This window comes from Myxocyprinus asiaticus, chromosome 22 (assembly GCF_019703515.2).
Source record: "Myxocyprinus asiaticus isolate MX2 ecotype Aquarium Trade chromosome 22, UBuf_Myxa_2, whole genome shotgun sequence".
Lineage (NCBI taxonomy): Eukaryota > Metazoa > Chordata > Actinopteri > Cypriniformes > Catostomidae > Myxocyprinus > Myxocyprinus asiaticus.
Window position 1 is genome coordinate 30,330,635 of NC_059365.1, and position 16,558 is coordinate 30,347,192.

Sequence of the window (16,558 nt, forward strand, 5' to 3'; positions counted from 1 at the left end):
TACTATAGATCATGATTCCTCAAAGTAGCTCACATTATCATATAAAAGGAATTAATTATTTGCGATTGTGTGTGGATGGTAAAAATGCCTCAATTACGACCAGGCACAACGCAGTAGGCCAATAGTGAGGGTCCTAGAAGCAGATTTGAACTGATGTACTTCCCTTTTCACATGCCTGTGGGTTAAATGTGTGTTGGAGCAATAATTCGAATCACATTTAATCTTTAATTCGAGCTCTAAAATGTTTAAAATAGAGGGACTCGGGCCAAAGATGGACCCGGAGGAGATGAAGAAGAAAATGCGAGTGGACGTCATCACGTCTGTTCGCAACTTTTTGATTTACGTTGCGCTTCTCAGAGTCAGTGAGTATCCTGGAGTTTTCTGCATGTGAAACAGTGGTAGTATGTGATAAAATATGTCATATCGGCCTTTGGCCTAAATTATGAGATCCGCAAGGCAGTGTGAGACGTTGGGCTATTCAGGATTGCATCTGCGATTATGTTCCTATAGAGGGGTTTTTAAAATACGGTCCGGGGACACGCAAGGGGGTGTAAACATGTTGACATTCTGAAATTTTTAGATTAATCACGAATATTTTGTTCATATTGACAGCCATATTAAGAAATAAAATTATACTATAAACTGGTAAATACTGTAATTTTTATATATTATAATAAATATTATTGTAAGAAATGAGGGTTGTAATGCATTATTCTCTGTAAAACTGCTTTGAAATCTGTTTTTAATACTTTTGCTAATTAATTTATATAGCGTTTTTCACAAATAATATATAATTTAATATTAATTACAATTATAATTTTGAATGTATATATATATATATATATATATATATATATATATATATATATATATATATATTAATTTACTTGAATTTGAAATGTTTCTCTTTGGGTTTATACATCTAACATTACTCCAGCATAAGAAAGATACACTGTCAACTTAATAAAATTAATTATTTTCCTGATAATGTTTAAAAAATATATATATTTTCAGCTTCAGTACAATATAAAAGCCAATTATTTAATTTTGCAAACAAAAAATCTTCATAATATCATGTTTAATAATTTTATCACACAGGGGGTCCCTCGCAAGGGATCATCAAATTTGGGGGTCCATGGCACCAAAAAGTTTGAAAACCCCTGAATAGGTCACCTTTAATTAAAATGAGTGTAAAATAGACCTTAAGTGTAAAGTTGGTCTGTTGATGTGGTTATTGCGTCAAGTAGTTAGATCATGTCAAACAACAGGTTTATGTAGCTCAAATAAATGCTTGGTGACTTTTTGTCTTGCAGCACCTTATGTTTTGAAGAAGCTGGACAGCATATGAAACTTCACCATGGTCGGAATCAATCCCTGTACAGATGAGCATGCAGTGCCTTGATGATGCTGCACAGAGCCATTAACCATGCCAGTGAATGAAGAGATCTAACATTGAGTTAGACTGTATTTATTTAAAAAAAAAAATAATTATACTGGCTGCATCTGAATGTAATTTGTTCCCAGCCATTCTTCATTGAAAATCAAGAGTTGTCATCCAGAATGTAATGTTCATGATGGTCTAAGCAATAAATCTTTCAGTTATTCCCATTAGCTGTGTTGTAAAATAGCTCTAAAAATTTACACAAACTTCCATTCTACTTGAACTTAAACATATAATATCATTAATACAATGCATTTATTGGTTAGATTCTACAGTACTGACTTTTCTCTTCCATTAATACTGTATCTAAATTGGTGTAAAATGTTACATAAGGCATGAGTCAGGTCACTACAGCTTCAGCTCACTGGGCATTTCAGAGGCTGTTAGGCCAGCCAGTAGGTTGTTTGCAGAAAGTTCAGCCATGACACCACGTGTGAAGTAGGTGGCACTACCAATATGAGGGAGAATCACTAAGACAAAACAACACAATGTTAAACATTTACTTCAGGATTAGAGTGAAAAAGCCTTCTTGAAGGGTTCTGTCTAGTATGTCATGCCTTTTTAATGCCAAAAATAAAACTGCATTGAGGTGGATTTTCAAAACTGATTTTCACTCACCACAGTTTTTAAGGGTCAGCAGTGGATGGTTGGTGGGCAGAGGTTCAGGGGTTGTGACATCAAGCCCTGCTGCTGCAATCTGACCACTGCTGAGGGCCTCAAACAAGTCCTCTTGATTCACAACTGCCCCTCTAAAGTGAAAAATACACACAATATATATTTCACTTATTTTCCACTCTAATAGTGTTATAGTTCACTGTTGGATAGCAACTTTGATTTTAAGACTTGTAACAACAACCAAGTGGACATTGAGTTCGAGAGCCACAAATACATGCATATTGTTCCGTTATTTGGTTATTTTTATTAATAATACATTTTTGTAGTACACCCGCATTTGTCGCCTCCTCTTTATGTTCCATCTTTGAGCCAGGTGTAAAATATGGGGGCTCGTCCGGGATTTGAACCCTGGACCTCTCGCACCTGGAGCAAGAATCATACCCCTAGATTAAAAAGGTACAGGAACAGGTAGTCTTCAGCCATTGGCCTATTCAGTGATGCGAGTCTTCAGCTATGGGCCCATCTACAGTAGTATATGTGCTTCTGGATGTTACAGTCCATAAGGGAAGTATGATTTTGGTATTGTTTTGCCTACTTATGTTATTTTTAGGGCTGTCAATCGATTAAAATTATAATTGAATTAATTACATGGTATGCCGATTAATTAATAGCATAAATATTTGCTGAGAAAGCCCCTCAAATAACAATAATTCAATATATAATGATTAAATAATGATAGTTATATTTAAATCATTATAAATTATATATATATATATATATATATATATTTTCTTTTATTTTTTAAATACAGAAAATTAAAATGCATTAAATTATTTAGGCACACAAGTGAAGCATTAAAAAAGACAATACAAAAAATGGCTTTAGAATACAATATATTGTTGATTTCCATATTACTGAACATAAGCCTATCATTGGCCTACAGTTCAAAGCAATCCATTTTGCAACTGAATTCATCAATCAGTCCGATATTACTATAAGGGCTTGTCTAAGGACGCATCAATGTACACCTGTGTCAGACGGACGCTTTTGGAGCGTCTCGGTTGCGTTGTATCATAAACATACCATTTTTAGGTCGCTGTGTCAAGTTAAACGAAGTTTGAAACTTAGAAAAATGCGTCTTGAGATCCCTGCCTTCGGATTTGCGCTCCATCAAGCTGTGTATGAATGCAAGAACGTGTTCTCATGTTGTGTTGTCTGCTCTCGGTAAGTGTGGTTTGTTCTCTGTTTGAGCTGTGCGTTGCCTATACAGTGAGTTTCGAACTGCTTGTATGGAAGGAATATTCCTTATTAAGGTCTGGGGACATGATTAAATGTGTTAATTTCTATAACACGTTCTTTTTTATATAATTAATCGCACTGAATTAACACGTTAAATCGACAGCCCTAGTTATTATATACGTTTTATTTGTTTTGTTTTTTTGGTTGGTGCTTAGGCAGACTGCCAGCTCCTCACTTCAGATGTGGTTTTTTGATCTATTGTAATTTTCTTTCACAACAGACCAACATATACTGACTACGTATATTGATATTGTTCCATTATTTGATTTTTATTAATAAGTATTTTGTTGTAGTACACCCGTCTTTGTCGCCTCCCCTTCATGTTGGACCTTTGAGCCAGGTGTAACACAATTCAGCTGGTTCAATTTTAACAATGACGATTATAAAATATCTCTCATATATATGTAATATACCAGACAGGCACAGTATATTATACCTGCTGGTGTTGATAAAGACTGAAGTTTTCTTCATTTTGCTGAAGAAGGCTTTGTCGCACAGGCCCAGAGTGTCAGGAGTCAAAGAACAGGATACCACCACAAAATCGCTCTCACTCACCAGAGTTTCTAATGGCACTGAGAGAGAAAAAGGGAGTAGAAGAGAGAAGATGCCATGACACAATCTTAATATCTCTGAATCAAATGCAAGTCTTCCTTTAAAAAACTTATCCAAGCACTATTATTTTAGTTTCCTCCCCTTTTTTATTTTTTATAGAGAGTAATATGAAGTAGTTCTGATGACAACTCTTCATTTTCCCTCTGGTTCTGTTCATACAACACATAGAGTCCTGGAAAATGTAAGGGAGTCACTTTGGTTATAGAATGCAGTTATCATGCTCGTTTACAACAGGACTCTGTATGAAAGTGAGCCCCTGTCAGTTTTTTTCTCTTACTATATTCCCCGTCAACCTCTTGGGCCTGAGGTTTGGGCTGTCTGCCTGTGTACAGCAGTCTCTTCACTCCAAAGGGCTTCAGTCGCTTTGCAATGGCCAGACCTACAAATCATAAACACCAAACAGAAAATCTGTCAAGCCATCTGCTATCTGTCAGAATTTTCTATTCCTGTAAAAGTAGTTCTATATAATGCTAAAACTGAATATAGAGGGTATCAAAAGTTACTTGAAGTATTCACCCTCTTTATTTTAACAACATAGATTTGGTAAGGTTTTCAATCATCTTGAGAGATCACGCTAAATATGTCAGTAAGTTTAACAACTGTGTTCAGTGGCTTGCTTGCACAACAAATACCATTGACTTTGTGAAGTTTCACAAGTAAAAGAACAAAAGGTGTGCAAGTAACATAACAGATGATGTACAAATGGTTAATTTGTGGTATTGAAAGGTGGGGAAAAATCTAGGAAGGAAAAATACAGACTTTTCTCAAGGCACTGTAACTTATTAACATGAGTTTTCCTCTACCTATGCGGCCCAATCCAATCACCCCAACAGTGCTGCCCGACAGACCATAACCACATAGCCACAGGGGTTTCCATGTACTCCAGCCACCACTAAAATGGGAAAAATGGGAAATAATCAAGGGGGGAAAAAGCAGAGAAATGAACAAGGTACTTCAAGTGCCGAATTATTAAATCAAAATTTTGATTAGTTTTGTTTTAAAATTTGACACTGGAGATAAATAACAGTCACAACAATTAAGATGGAGGATCCCTTGGATCTGTTCTCAACAAAACAGTGATATATGGTAGATAGAAGTAGAAAAGGGGTAGAACTGACTTTTTGACTTCCTCTACTCCCTCAGGAAGACGTCGAGCAGTGGCCAAGAGTAGAGACACTGTCAGCTCAGCAGTAGCATCTGTCAAAACATCAGGGGTGTAGCCTACTCTTATTCCTCTAAGACAAAGGCAGACAGCAAGTGTTTGAACATCCTTATTGTGCTTGATCATAACTGATTTGTTTGGTCAGAATTTTCTTTCACTTTCTGGGCTCAAAATACCATCTGCACAAAACCTGGCACTAGAAGGGTGATTTTCTAACAATCCATTAAATAAAATGCAAATGAGAGTAGGCTGATTTGCATTTCAAAACAAAAACTATAAAAATCATAACTGTTGATTATTTCCCTTGATATTGCCATTGAGATTAATATTAATTAATATAATTTACATTAAAAGAATAGTTCACCCAAAAATGAAAATTCTCTCATCATTTACTCATCCCAGATGTGTATGACTTTCTTTCTTCTGCTGGACACAAAAAAATATTTTTAGAAGAATATCTCAGCTCTGTAGGTCCATACAATGCAAGTGAATGGTGACCAGACCTTTGAAGGTCCAAAAAGCACATAAAGGCAGCATAAAAGTAACCCACAAGACTCCAGTGGTTAAATCTATTTCATCAGAAGTGGTATAATAAGTGTGTGTGACGAGGAGGAGGGTGTGGCCATGCTGTGAGGATGCACAGCCGGTGCTGAGTTGCCTAATCAGCGGGAGGGAGATAAGGGAAGAGCCCGGGACGCCAAAGAGAGAGAGACACATGCGGCCGCTCTGTGTGAGTGTGTGTTTATGTTGCTGTGTTTTCAGTTTATGTTGTTGTCTCATTAAAGTCTTATTTGTTACTTCAGTTCCCACATCCTACTTGCCGAACTGTTACACTGGTGCTGAAACCCGGAAAGGAGGAAGGATGCGCTGACGTGGAGTCCTTGCCGCTACCATCTGCCGGGAAGAGGAGGAGCCGCTGCCGTCTGCAAGGAACAGGAGCCGTTGCCATCCACCAGGGGACGGAGGAGTCGCTGCCGTCCGCCAGGAAGCGGAGAAGCCTGAGGACCATTCCCACCCCCTACTGTTACCACTCCCAAGCACGTGCAGGAACAAGGCTGGGAAGATAAGTGGTGAATTAAGTAAAAAGGGACTTAAAAATTGATCTGTTTCTCACCCACACCTATCATATCACTTCTGAAAATATGGATTTAATCACTGGAGTCTTATGGACATCTTTTATGCTGACTTTGTGCTTTTTGGAAAGGTTTTGATCACCATTCACTTGCATTATATGGACCTACAGAGCTAAGATATTTTTCTAAAAATCTTCTGTGTTTTGCAGAAGAAAGTCATACACATTTTGTATTTTGCGGGTAAGATTGTCTCCATCAATCTTACTAGCACTCACACAACACACACATTATCAACACATCTCTCAAAACAGGAAACTTTCCCAATACATTAAAGCAGGCTCAAGTAACCCTACTGCTCAAAAAACCAACACATAACCCGACAGTAGTCGACAACTACAGACCAGTCTCTCTCATACCTTTCCTGTCTTAAACTATTGAGAGGGTCGTATTCAACCAGTTTTTCTCTCACAAAACAACCTACTCGACAGACATCAGTCTGGCTTCAAAAAAGGACACTCAACAGAGACTACCATCTTGTCAGTAGCTGAAACTGCGACTGGCAAGAGCTAATTCCAAATCATCCATCCTCATCCTCCTCGACTTGTCTACTGCCTTCAACACAGTGAACCACAAAATTCTCCTGTCCACCCTCTCTGACCTTGGCATCACAGGAACTGCACTTGGATGGGCTGAGTCATACCTCATTGGCAGATATTTCAAGGTCTCCTGGAGAGGAGAGGTGTCCAGGTCACACCAGCTGGCCACTGGTGTTCCTCATGGATCAGTGCTTGGACCCCTCCTCTTCTCAGTATACACAACATCAATCGGACCGATCATTGAGGCACATGGCTTTTCCTACTATTGCTATGCAGATGACACGCAGCTCTACCTGTCATTCCAGCCTGATGACCCTACTGTCTCAGCTCATATCTCTGCCTGCCTCTTGGACATTTCGGCCTGGATGAAGAAACGCCACCTTCAGCTCAACCTTGCCAAGACAAAACACCTTGTGATCCCAGCCAACCCATCTGTTGACCACAACCTCACTATTCATCTTGGTTCAACTACACTAACACCAACCAGAACAGCTCTGAACCTGGGATTGGTGGTAGATGACCAACTTAATTATACGACCCACATCTCATCAACCGCCCGGTTTTGCAGATTCGCGCTCTACAACATCAGGAAAATCAGACCTTTTCTGTCTGAATATGCTGCACAGCTCCTGGTCCAAGCTCTGGTCATTTCAAGACTGGACTACTATGATGCTTTGTTGGCTGGCCTCCGAGCTAACACAATTAAGCCACTGCAGATGGTTCAGAATGCAGCATCACGTCTGGTCTTCAATCAGCCAAAAAGGGCTCATGTCACCCCACTCTTGATTTCACTTCACTGGCTACCTGTAGCTGCCCGCATCAAATTCAAGGCTTTGACTCTGGCCTTCAGGACAGCCAATGGAACTGCACACTCTTACTTCAATTCACTTCTTCAGGTCTATGCTCCATCTTGCTCTCTGTGGTCTATGAATGAGCAATGCCTGGTGGTCCCATCACAAAGAGGCTCAAAGTCTATTTCACGATCTTTCACTTTCTCTGTTCCACTGTGTTGGAATGAGCTTCCAATATCCACACGATCTGCTGATACCATCTCAAAATTCAAGAACCAGCTGAAAACACATCTGTTCCATGAGCACTTATACAATCCACACTAATTGCTCTTACTACTGAACTTATCTTGCACTTACTGTTAAAAAAAAACACAAAAAAAACCATGACTTCTGTCCTTTTCTTTCTCTTTCTTCAGCGCTAGCACCTATACTACTCCAGCCACCTTGAGAGCTTGGCCGTACAACACTGTAGATGTTGTTGAACTTTGTATGACAAATTGTTTGCTATGTTCCTCATTTGTTAGTCCATTTGGATAAAAGCATGTGCATGGTGCATGTGCTTCCGGGCGCTGTTCGTGCGGCGACTGGCAGGGCTGCGTGTGTGCTTCAATATTTGTACGTAAACGTGTCTTTTAAGGTGTTTTTTTTTTTTTCTTTAATCTCATGAGTGAGACATTTCTTTTTAAGTGAAGATGATAAGTTTGTGGAAGTTAGTGCTTTTGTTGCTGCTGATCAACTGGGGAAGAGCGGCCTCAGTTTTGGCATACAGAGGAGTTTTTCCGGAGAGCATGCCTGTTATGACCAGGGACTTCCTGTTGGGTTTGCATTTAAATGCTGGTCCTGTCGATCCCGCTTGGAATATTCCTGAAGAACTAACCCGGCCTTCTGAGAATACCCGGGGTCTGAAAAGGAGAATAAGGAGGAAACGTGGGAACTGTGGTGAACTTCAGCGCAGACTAAAGAGGGCTCAAAGATTCACCCCGCTGCCTCGAATACTCTTTGGCAATGTACGCTCACTTCACCATAAACTGGATGAACTGCAGGCCAATGTGAGTTTTATGCACGAATACAGAAATATGCACGTGATGGTGTTCACCGAAACTTGGCTGGATGACTCAATTGATGATAGTAGTTTATGGATTGAGGGAGTACCTATCCGGCTGGACAGAGATAAACACAAAACAGGGAAAGAACGTGGTGGAGGTGTGTGTGTTTATATCAAGGAAAGTTGGTGTAACACAGCAATAGTGCGATATAAGATTTGTAATTCGGACATTGAACTTATTGCAGTTTCTGTACGTCCTTTTTATCTTCCTCGTGAGTTCCCTCAATTTTTATTGTAGTATATATACATCCACGTACTAAAGTTGACGTGGCATTGGAAACGGTAAAAAATACCCTGGCTAAACTGGACAATTTATCTTCAGATGCACCTAAATTTATTTTGGGTGATTTTAACAATTGTATTATGGATAAATATTTAAAGGGCTATTTCCAATATGTTAAATACGCTACTCACGCTTATAACATTTTGGACAGATGTTATGGCCCGATTCTGGGAGCTTACAGGTCTTTACCTCCTCTTGGTTCAGCTGATCATAATATAGTTTTGCTGTCTTCTGTGTATACTCCCATTATAAAGCAAGTGAAGAGAGAAGTACGATATGTTAAAGAGTGGACCCCCTCTAATATTGAGGTTTTACAGGGTTGTTTTGACTGCATAGATTGGAATATGTTTTTGAATACATGTTCTGGTTTGAATGAACAGGTGCTCACTATTTCTAACTATATCACTTTCTGTGTTGATTCTGTTATTCCTACAAAAAAAGATTACTTTGTATCCCAATAATAAACCTTGGGTCATGAAGAAGTTAAAGTATACTGAATATGAAGAAGAGAGTATTTCTCTCTGGGACTAAGGAGGAGAAAAAACAGATAAATAGGGAAGTTAAAAAGGCAATAAAAATTGCTAAAAGTAATTATAAAAATAAGATTATGGGTGTGTTTATGCAAGGTAATCTTAGGGCCGCCTGGAAGGGAATTAAGGGTATGGCTGCAGTGAATACACTGGTATTGAATCAGCATACTCTAATGGAAAACTATGACACTAATTTCATTTTATCTAATGAGTTCAATTAATTTTTTGACCGTTTCGAAACATTTGCTACAGTTGATGAGATGATAGATTTTAAAGACACTCTGAGTTCTAATAATTTTAAATTGAATCCTTTTAATATATTGAGACAGTTGAAGGCCACACCGCTTAATAAGGCCCCAGGTCCGGATGGTATATGTGGTAGAACACTGAATCACTGTGCTGAACAGCTTAGTGGAGTTCTCCATTTACTTTGTCAGTCTTCCTTAGATCTAGGGTTGTTACCTGATCGGTGGAAAAGCTCAATATTGCTCCAATACCTAAAAAAGCTAAGCCAGATTCTTTTAAATGACTATCGTCCTATTACCTTGACCCCTTTGGTCATGAAGGCTTTTGAAAAAGAGATCAAAAGCATATGATGACAGTTACTAGTTCGGCTTTAGATCCGCTGCAGTTTGCATATCGCGCTGGAAGAGGCGTAGATGATGCAAAACTGTTTCTGTTAAAAACTCTTTAACAACATCTGGAAAAAAGTGAGGCATTTGCGCGCCTTTTGTTTGTGGACTTCTCGTCAGCATTTAACACTCTGCAACCTGTTATTTTAGGGAAAAAACTTATAAGTCAGTTTAATTTTAATCATGGTTTATGGATTTTGAACTTTTTAAACAGATAGGCAACAAAGGGTTAGGGTTAATGGGGTTTTTTCGGATACATTAAACACTTCTATAGGTTCACAACAAGGTTGTGTACTTTCTCCAATCTTTTTTATAATATACAATAATGATTGTCAGAGTTTACAAGGTAACAGTTCTCTGGTAAAATATGTGGATGATACTGTTCTTCTCTCATTGCTTTCACATCCAGACCAGGAATATGGTCCGGCTCTACACGATTGTATCTCTTGGTGTAACAGTATGTAACTAGACTGTCTCAAAGACTAAAGAGATGGTTATAAATTTTAGTAAGAAAACACTTTCACTTCAACCTGTGATTATTAATGGTACATAGGTGAATGTAGTATAGGAATACAAGTATTTAGGGACAATTTTTGATGTTGAAGTTAGATAAAAATACTGATGCCATTATTAAAACATCACACCAAAGATTGTTTGTGTTGAGGAAGCTTAATTCCTTTAATGTACAGAGACCCATTCTTAGGTCTTTTTATAATTCATTTGTGGAAAGTATTCTGACTTTTTCTTTCATATGTTGGTTTTCTTCATTGTCTATGAAGAACTAAATTGTCTGCAAGGTACTGGATACATGTGCTCAAAAATTATGGGTGTTTCTTTACGTAGTCTTACATTTTATTATGAACAGCAAGCGTTGAGGATGGCGCATAAAATAATGGGAGATAGCACACACCCTTTGAACTTTTATTTTGAGTGTTTAAGGACAATCAGGTGTTCCACAAACCGTTACAAATGTACGTTTGTGCCTGAAGCAATTCATTTATGTAACAAACACAATTGATTCTATTATTTATTAATTTTTTTCCCCTCTATATATTTTAGGTATTTTGAGTATTTGTATATATGTGTATTAAGTGTTGTCTATATATGTGAAGCACCATGGGGATTAATAAAGCTCTAAACTAAAAAAAAAAAAACAAAGCATCTGTTAAATGACTAAATGTAAATGTATGGCATGAGGGTGAGTAAAGGATGAGATAGTTCACTCCAAAATGGAAATTATCTCTTTAAATTAATTATTTTGAGTGGATCAACTGCAAGTCATATTCTTTATGTAGGCTACACATTCAAAACCCATGAACTGTTTCTGAAGTACTGTATAGCTGTTTAATCAGTAAATGAAGGCAGTTGCCTAACAGTCAATTTCACATTGGCCCTCTTAGAAGCATGAAAAACAAAGCTTTTATTCAAATTATACACAGAATCAAGCAACAGACCTGTCTGTGATTAGCTGCAATGCAAACTACAGGTGCATCTCAATAAATTAGAATGTCGTGGAAAAGTTCATTTATTTTAGTAATTCAACTCAAATTGTGAAACTCGTGTATTAAATAAATTCAGTGCACACAGACTGAAGTAGTTTAAGTCTTTGGTTCTTTTAATTGTGATGATTTTGGCTCACATTTAACAAAAACCCACCAATTCACTATCTCAAAAAATTAGAATATGGTGACATGCCAATCAGCTAATCAACTCAAAACACCTGCAAAGGTTTCCTGAACCTTCAAAATGGTCTCTCAGTTTGGTTCACTAGGCTACACAATCATGGGGAAGACTGCTGATCTGACAGGTGTCCAGAAGACAATCACTGACACCCTTCACAAGGAGGGTAAGCCACAAACATTCATTGCCAAAGAAGCTGGCTGTTCACAGAGTGCTGTATCCAAGCATGTTAACAGAAAGTTGAGTGGAAGGAAAAAGTGTGGAAGAAAAAGATGCACAACCAACCGAGAGAACCGCAGCCTTATGAGGATTGTCAAGCAAAATCGATTCAAGAATTTGGGTGAACTTCACAAGGAATGGACTGAGGCTGGGGTCAAGGCATCAAGAGCCACCACACACAGACATGTCAAGGAATTTGGCTACAGTTGTCGTATTCCTCTTGTTAAGCCACTCCTGAACCACAGACAATGTCAGAGGCGTCTTACCTGGGCTAAGGAGAAGAAGAACTGGACTGTTGCCCAGTGTTCCAAAGTCCTCTTTTCAGATGAGAGCAAGTTTTGTATTTCATTTGGAAACCAAGGTCCTAGAGTCTGGAGGAAGGGTGGAGAAGCTCATAGCCCAAGTTGCTTGAAGTCCAGTGTTAAGTTTCCACAGTCTGTGATGATTTGGGGTGCAATGTCATCTGCTGGTGTTGGTCCATTGTGTTTTTTGAAAACCAAAGTCACTGCACCCGTTTACCAAGAAATTTTGGAGCACTTCATGCTTCCTTCTGCTGACCAGCTTTTTAAAGATGCTGATTTCATTTTCCAGCAGGATTTGGCACCTGCCCACACTGCCAAAAGCACCAAAAGTTGGTTAAATGACCATGGTGTTGGTGTGCTTGACTGGCCAGCAAACTCACCAGACCTGAACCCCATAGAGAATCTATGGGGTATTGTCAAGAGGAAAATGAGAAACAAGAGACCAAAAAATGCAGATGAGCTGAAGGCCACTGTCAAAGAAATCTGGGCTTCCATACCGCCTCAGCAGTGCCACAAACTGATCACCTCCATGCCACGCCGAATTGAGGCAGTAATTAAAGCAAAAGGAGCCCCTACCAAGTATTGAGCACATATACAGTAAATGAACATACTTTCCAGAAAGCCAACAATTCACTAAAAATGTTTTTTTTTTTTTTTTTTATTGGTCTTATGATGTATTCTAATTTGTTGAGATAGTGAATTGGTGGGTTTTTGTTAAATGTGAGCCAAAATCATCACAATTAAAAGAACCAAAGACTTAAACTACTTCAGTCTGTATGCATTGAATTTATTTAATACACGAGTTTCACAATTTGAGTTGAATTACTGAAATAAATGAACTTTTCCACGACATTCTAATTTATTGAGATGCACCTGTAAGTTTAAGTTTAATTGAAAAATTTTACACAACCTGCATTAGATGGTTAGACCTTCATGGAGTGTTATAATTGACAATTTTCACATTAATTGTGGCAGGTGTAATTGTAATGTTGATAATTTATTTGATTAATTGTGCAATGTGCAGCCTTTACACAAACTCACCTTTTCTTAATCTCATCTATGGCAAGGTGGTCAAATCCCACAGAAAGAGTGCTGATCACTTTCAAGTTGGGTCCTGAGCAACACAACGCAACATTACCAAATCACAGTTTTTCCATTACTGCACTTTTCTATTATTGTCATAATCAGAGGTTTTGCCTTACCAGCCGCATCCAGGACCTCAGCATCAATGCGGTCTGAGAGTAAACAGAGAAGACCATGAGCACCTGCAACTCCCTTCAGGAGCTCTGCCTGGGGAACAGGCTCATCAGAGTCCCATACTGACAAATTACACCTGTACACACAATGGATAACAACACAATCACAATTAATGCTGAAATCTCTGACTGCTTGCGGCTTCTTTCCTTCAGGCAGAGACTCAGGCAGTCTCAAGCATCAGTGCGCACAGTGTGTCTTTGTGAATGAGAGCATGTGAAAGCCAAGCTGATGTCGCTCTCTGTGGATTATTTCAACATCTCTGCACCTTGTTACATTGTTTTGGGTCTGGTTTTAATTCGGGAACATATGCTGCGAGTTACCACATGCCATTTTCCATATTCTGTTTATGTTCCATGAGGCAATAAACGAAAACTTAACAAAAACATGTATGTAGTGTATGTTACTTAAAGGAGCAATATGTAACATTGACATCAAGCGTTTAAAATGGGTACTGCAGTCCCAAATTCCAAATACTGGAGAAAGTTGTCTCCCCCGCCCCCTCCTCCCCAGACTCAAAGCTCATGTGGGTTGCCAGGTTGAGGACACGCAACAGGAATGAGCAAACTGACAATGGCAAGCGACGAGCCTTACACTGTATATTGCTGCGTGAAGCATTTACATGTTTCCATTGATCACGGTATAAATATTGGGGGGGGCTGTACTTGCTTGTTTCGATTATTGGGGGGGGGATTACCTCCGCCCCATCCCCCCCAGAATCTACACCCCTGTCCAAAACAACCTAACATGGTTCATATATCTTGAAAAAAGTTTCACAGAGTGACTCGAGATGGTTATGATGAGCGCTGTAGTAAGCGTCTGTGAAACACAAAATACCACTGCGCACACAGTCTGGCTGCTATCATAAATATTACACCATGTATACAGAGTTTAGGGTTTGTATTCTGAATTGTTGTTTTAATGTTCATTACATGCTGTTTATCACCTCATTTTGGTTTAATGCATTATTACAGCTTTCTGAAGGTCATTACTTTCTCTCTGTGAGTGAGTCATCAGGATTACCATAAAAATTCATACAAATGGGCGCCATACAATTTATGCAAGTGTATTGTCATTTATTTCTCATTCAAATCAGCATACATTTGTTTAACAGGCACATTTCTGGCTCATGTTGGACCCGCCAAACCTTAGCAGCAAGTCCAAATTCCAAGCATTTACATGACACATATTTTTCAAATAAGAAGCTTTTAATTAATTAGCTAGCAGTTACTGGTTAAAGGGTTAAAATGTAAAACTTTTTTTCAAATATTTCTTATCGGTATCGGCCACAATAAGCTGTGAATTATCGGTTATCGTATCGGCCTATAAATTCCATATACCGATGCAAATCACTAACTAACCTTTTCTGTGTAAAGTTATATCCAATTTTACAACTTTGTTTCCATGATGACATATTGTCAACAAACCCTAAAATGACGATTAAAACAACTTTACAGCTCAAATATTACATGAGTTTTTTTTATAAAATTATAAGCTTCACATTTCTGCCTATAAACCCTCCAAAGATGGGCCACCTTCATTTCCATTGTAAATGCCTCACTGTAACTTCGATTTTTGCTTTTGTTTTTTTAAAGAAAAGGAGGGACGAGATAACTCTTTCTAGCAAGTCAGTCCACTGTCGGCAATCTTTGGAATGCTCTCGAGAGAATATTTCCAGTCATGCCAGTGCTGCTCCTATCTACTTGAATGGAGAAAGAAAAAATGGCTCAAAAACGGTTGGTAAAGATTACGATCAAAGAACATATTTCAAATCAGCAATACAATCTGACAATACTGGTATCATAAATTGTGATTCTTTGCCTCATATTACGCTGAAAAAAATGCCATTTCCCAAGCTTGTATAGCTAATGCGCATGCGCGTTCTAGTGTTAATTGACAGACGATGTATGTATCTAAAAGGTGATTGGCTCTTTTAACAGCTGCTGACCGTTGGGCTCTCAGAGCTCCTTGGTTGAGCGTTCCAATTTCTCCCATTCATTTTAATAGTAGTGACCCGTCTCTGCTAAATAATCTCTGGACAAGTCGAAATTATGTGGTAATCAACATTATGCCACAAATGCTGTCGATTAAGCTTAACTTGTATTGGACCTGGAACATTCCTTTAATGGCAAGAGTGAGAAAAAAACAATAAAATCAGCTGACTATCTCAAGTCAAGTGGCTTTTATTGTCATTTCAACCATATACAGCTAGTACAGTACACAGTGAAACGAAACAATGTACCTCCAGGACCATGGTGCTACATAAAAGAACATAAAACAAACACAGAACTAAAAGACCTACACATTTCTACATAAAGTGCGTGTGCAAATAGTACAAGACGGTACAATCATTTGTATCTGACTCAAGATCCGTGAGGTTCACGTGCATAATTTTGACACATCATCTCATTAATATACATATATACACACACACACACACACACACTATATATATATATATATATATATATATATATATATATATATATATATATATATATATATATAACGCATCTCAATCACTGTATGCATGCATCATTCTGTACTACTGAATGCAAGAGCATGTGAAATTTCATACATGCCGGCTTTTTGGAGTATTTTCATGCCCTCCTGCGGGATGCGTCTGGTGACAAATACTTTCAGCATGTGCTGCGCGCTCATCCTGCTCGATTAAATTTTAAACAGATTAATTAAGGTCATACACTTGACTTTGACACCGATGACAACAGAAGTCCAAATGAACTTCCCTACTCCAAGACGTTACAAATGTGGGACGGTGTGCTAAGTGCTAAACAGTCCCGTCCTGCCGGCTTTAGCGACATCTGGTGGAGCGGATGAGCATTGCAACTGCAGTTTCTCGCCTGAGGAGAATTTAGTTTGACGAATTAATTCGTTTACTGGCAGAAAATGTGCAGTAAATTACGACAGGTACATCAAATGTGGGGTTATTTTCACCCCTGTTTT

At 38.5% G+C, this 16,558-nt stretch overlaps 2 protein-coding genes across 2 annotated transcripts; one reads left to right on the plus strand and one right to left on the minus strand.

Moving 5' to 3' along the window:
- Nucleotides 1-139: 139 nt before the first annotated feature.
- tomm5 (translocase of outer mitochondrial membrane 5 homolog (yeast)) lies at nt 140-1,611 on the plus strand. Its single transcript, XM_051650292.1, has 2 exons — nt 140-362; nt 1,314-1,611. Exons 1-2 carry the CDS (start codon nt 242-244, stop codon nt 1,346-1,348), a joined length of 156 nt encoding a protein of 51 aa, XP_051506252.1. The 5' UTR covers nt 140-241; the 3' UTR covers nt 1,349-1,611.
- Nucleotides 1,466-16,389, minus strand: grhpra (glyoxylate reductase/hydroxypyruvate reductase a). The gene is made up of 9 exons (XM_051650291.1): nt 16,173-16,389; nt 13,543-13,673; nt 13,382-13,454; nt 5,086-5,202; nt 4,771-4,859; nt 4,245-4,346; nt 3,792-3,927; nt 2,060-2,190; nt 1,466-1,911 (listed from the first exon to the last, which is right to left on the minus strand). Exons 1-9 carry the CDS (start codon nt 16,253-16,255, stop codon nt 1,790-1,792), a joined length of 984 nt encoding a protein of 327 aa, XP_051506251.1. The 5' UTR covers nt 16,256-16,389; the 3' UTR covers nt 1,466-1,789.
- Nucleotides 16,390-16,558: the final 169 nt, after the last annotated feature.

Bases quoted from the DNA above. Each gene is read 5' to 3' on its own strand.
- tomm5 (XM_051650292.1), top strand. From the start codon at position 242: ATGTTTAAAATAGAGGGACTCGGGCCAAAGATGGACCCGGAGGAGATG. The intron at 363-1,313 runs GTGAGTATCCTG...TTTGTCTTGCAG, and splicing joins CGTTGCGCTTCTCAGAGTCA to CACCTTATGTTTTGAAGAAG.
- grhpra (XM_051650291.1), bottom strand. From the start codon at position 16,255: ATGAGCGCGCAGCACATGCTGAAAGTATTTGTCACCAGACGCATCCCG. The intron at 4,347-4,770 runs GTAGAGGAAAAC...TATGATTTGTAG, and splicing joins GATTGGATTGGGCCGCATAG to GTCTGGCCATTGCAAAGCGA. The intron at 1,912-2,059 runs GTGAGTGAAAAT...GTTTTGTCTTAG, and splicing joins GCTGACCCTTAAAAACTGTG to TGATTCTCCCTCATATTGGT.